The sequence below is a fragment of the Fulmarus glacialis genome, unplaced genomic scaffold (genome assembly GCF_000690835.1).
Source record: "Fulmarus glacialis isolate BGI_N327 unplaced genomic scaffold, ASM69083v1 scaffold34389, whole genome shotgun sequence".
In the NCBI taxonomy this organism is placed as follows: Eukaryota; Metazoa; Chordata; class Aves; order Procellariiformes; family Procellariidae; genus Fulmarus; species Fulmarus glacialis.
The window spans coordinates 1-1,166 of NW_009235803.1; the positions used below are offsets into that span (position 1 = coordinate 1).

General features: G+C 64.4%; 1 protein-coding gene across 1 annotated transcript in view; it reads right to left on the bottom strand.

Annotated features, from left to right (window-relative positions):
- Window positions 1-802: 802 nt before the first annotated feature.
- DALRD3 (DALR anticodon binding domain containing 3) overlaps window positions 803-1,166 on the bottom strand; it is a gene marked incomplete at its 5' end in the record, with an annotated part of 3,632 nt that continues 3,268 nt past the window's right edge. The window contains one exon of the mRNA XM_009586159.1: window positions 803-1,102. Coding sequence (XP_009584454.1) covers window positions 983-1,102 — 120 coding nt within the window. The remainder of the gene's footprint in view (window positions 1,103-1,166) is intronic.

Below are 1,166 nucleotides of genomic sequence, written 5' to 3' on the forward strand. Positions count from 1 at the left end.
CTGCAGCTCCCCAGGCAGTAAAGGAGGAGTGGGGTCATCAGCCCACCCTGCCCAGGAGAAGTTCCTCCTCCCTGAGGTGCGAGGGACCCATCTCCAGGCTTTCCAGCCCTGGTCCCAGAGAGGAACCTGCTGGGATGGGCACCGAGTGCTGTGCCCAGCCCTGGGAGCTTGAGGGCAGCAGGAGGCTAAGACCGGTCAGGCGCTGGTGCGGCACATGGCAGGCTGCAGCCTCGTGCTCCCTGGGACAGGGCCCTCTGTGACAGCCCTGACCCTGCAGTGCCGGGGACAGTGCTGAAATGAGTGAGGACACTGATCCTCCGCAGCAGCACCCTGGAGGGCGAGGGGTGGCAGCCCACACGTGCTGTGTCAGCCTGGGCCCGGCCACCTCAGAGCAGCCGTTCAGCGCTGCCTCAAGCTGAGTGGGTTGTTCTGGCGCAGTGGTAGAAGCCAGCACAATCGGAGCACAGGAAAGGACAAACGGGTGCACGTGGCCCCAGCGTGGGGCAAGGTGCTCTGTTGGGGGTCAGACACACACAGCATTTGTCCAGCAACAAGTGTATTGGACCCCAGTATTGGGGCCTGGCCCAGGGCCCGACAGGAGCCTTGAGCCTCAGGAGCTCCCTGCCAGCATGGAGCAACCTTCAATAAACGGCTTTGAGGGAAGCGAGGTTGGTGCCTGGCTTTGTGGTGACTGGTCCCCGGTGCTGCCCAACCCGGCTCGCAGGGTGCCACAGGCGTCCTCCCTTGTGCTGGTGTGGACGTGGGTGCCATCTCCCACAGCCATGGCGTGCACACAGCCAAACCCTCAAACCGCGCGGGCAGTGGGAGGGGAAGCACCTGTGCGGGGCTGAGGTGTGCCCTGACTCCCTGCCTGACCATCAGGCAGCCCCCCGCCCTGCCATGGAGGATGTGCCCTGTCCTTCCCCTTGTGGCGTGTTGTCCTGGTGCCTGTCACACCGTGCCACGGCTCTTCAGTGGTGGCTCAGATCTGGCTGAGAGGAGGGAGGTGCAGAGTCGCCAGCGCACTGTGGAACACGTCCCTCACTGCTCCCAGTAGCTGGAGGCGGGCAAACATCTGGTCAAAGAGGTGAGGGAATGGCTCCTGCAGGGAGAAAGGCAGTGACTGGGGGCTGGTGGCCCTCATGACCCTTGACAGGGCGGGCCCT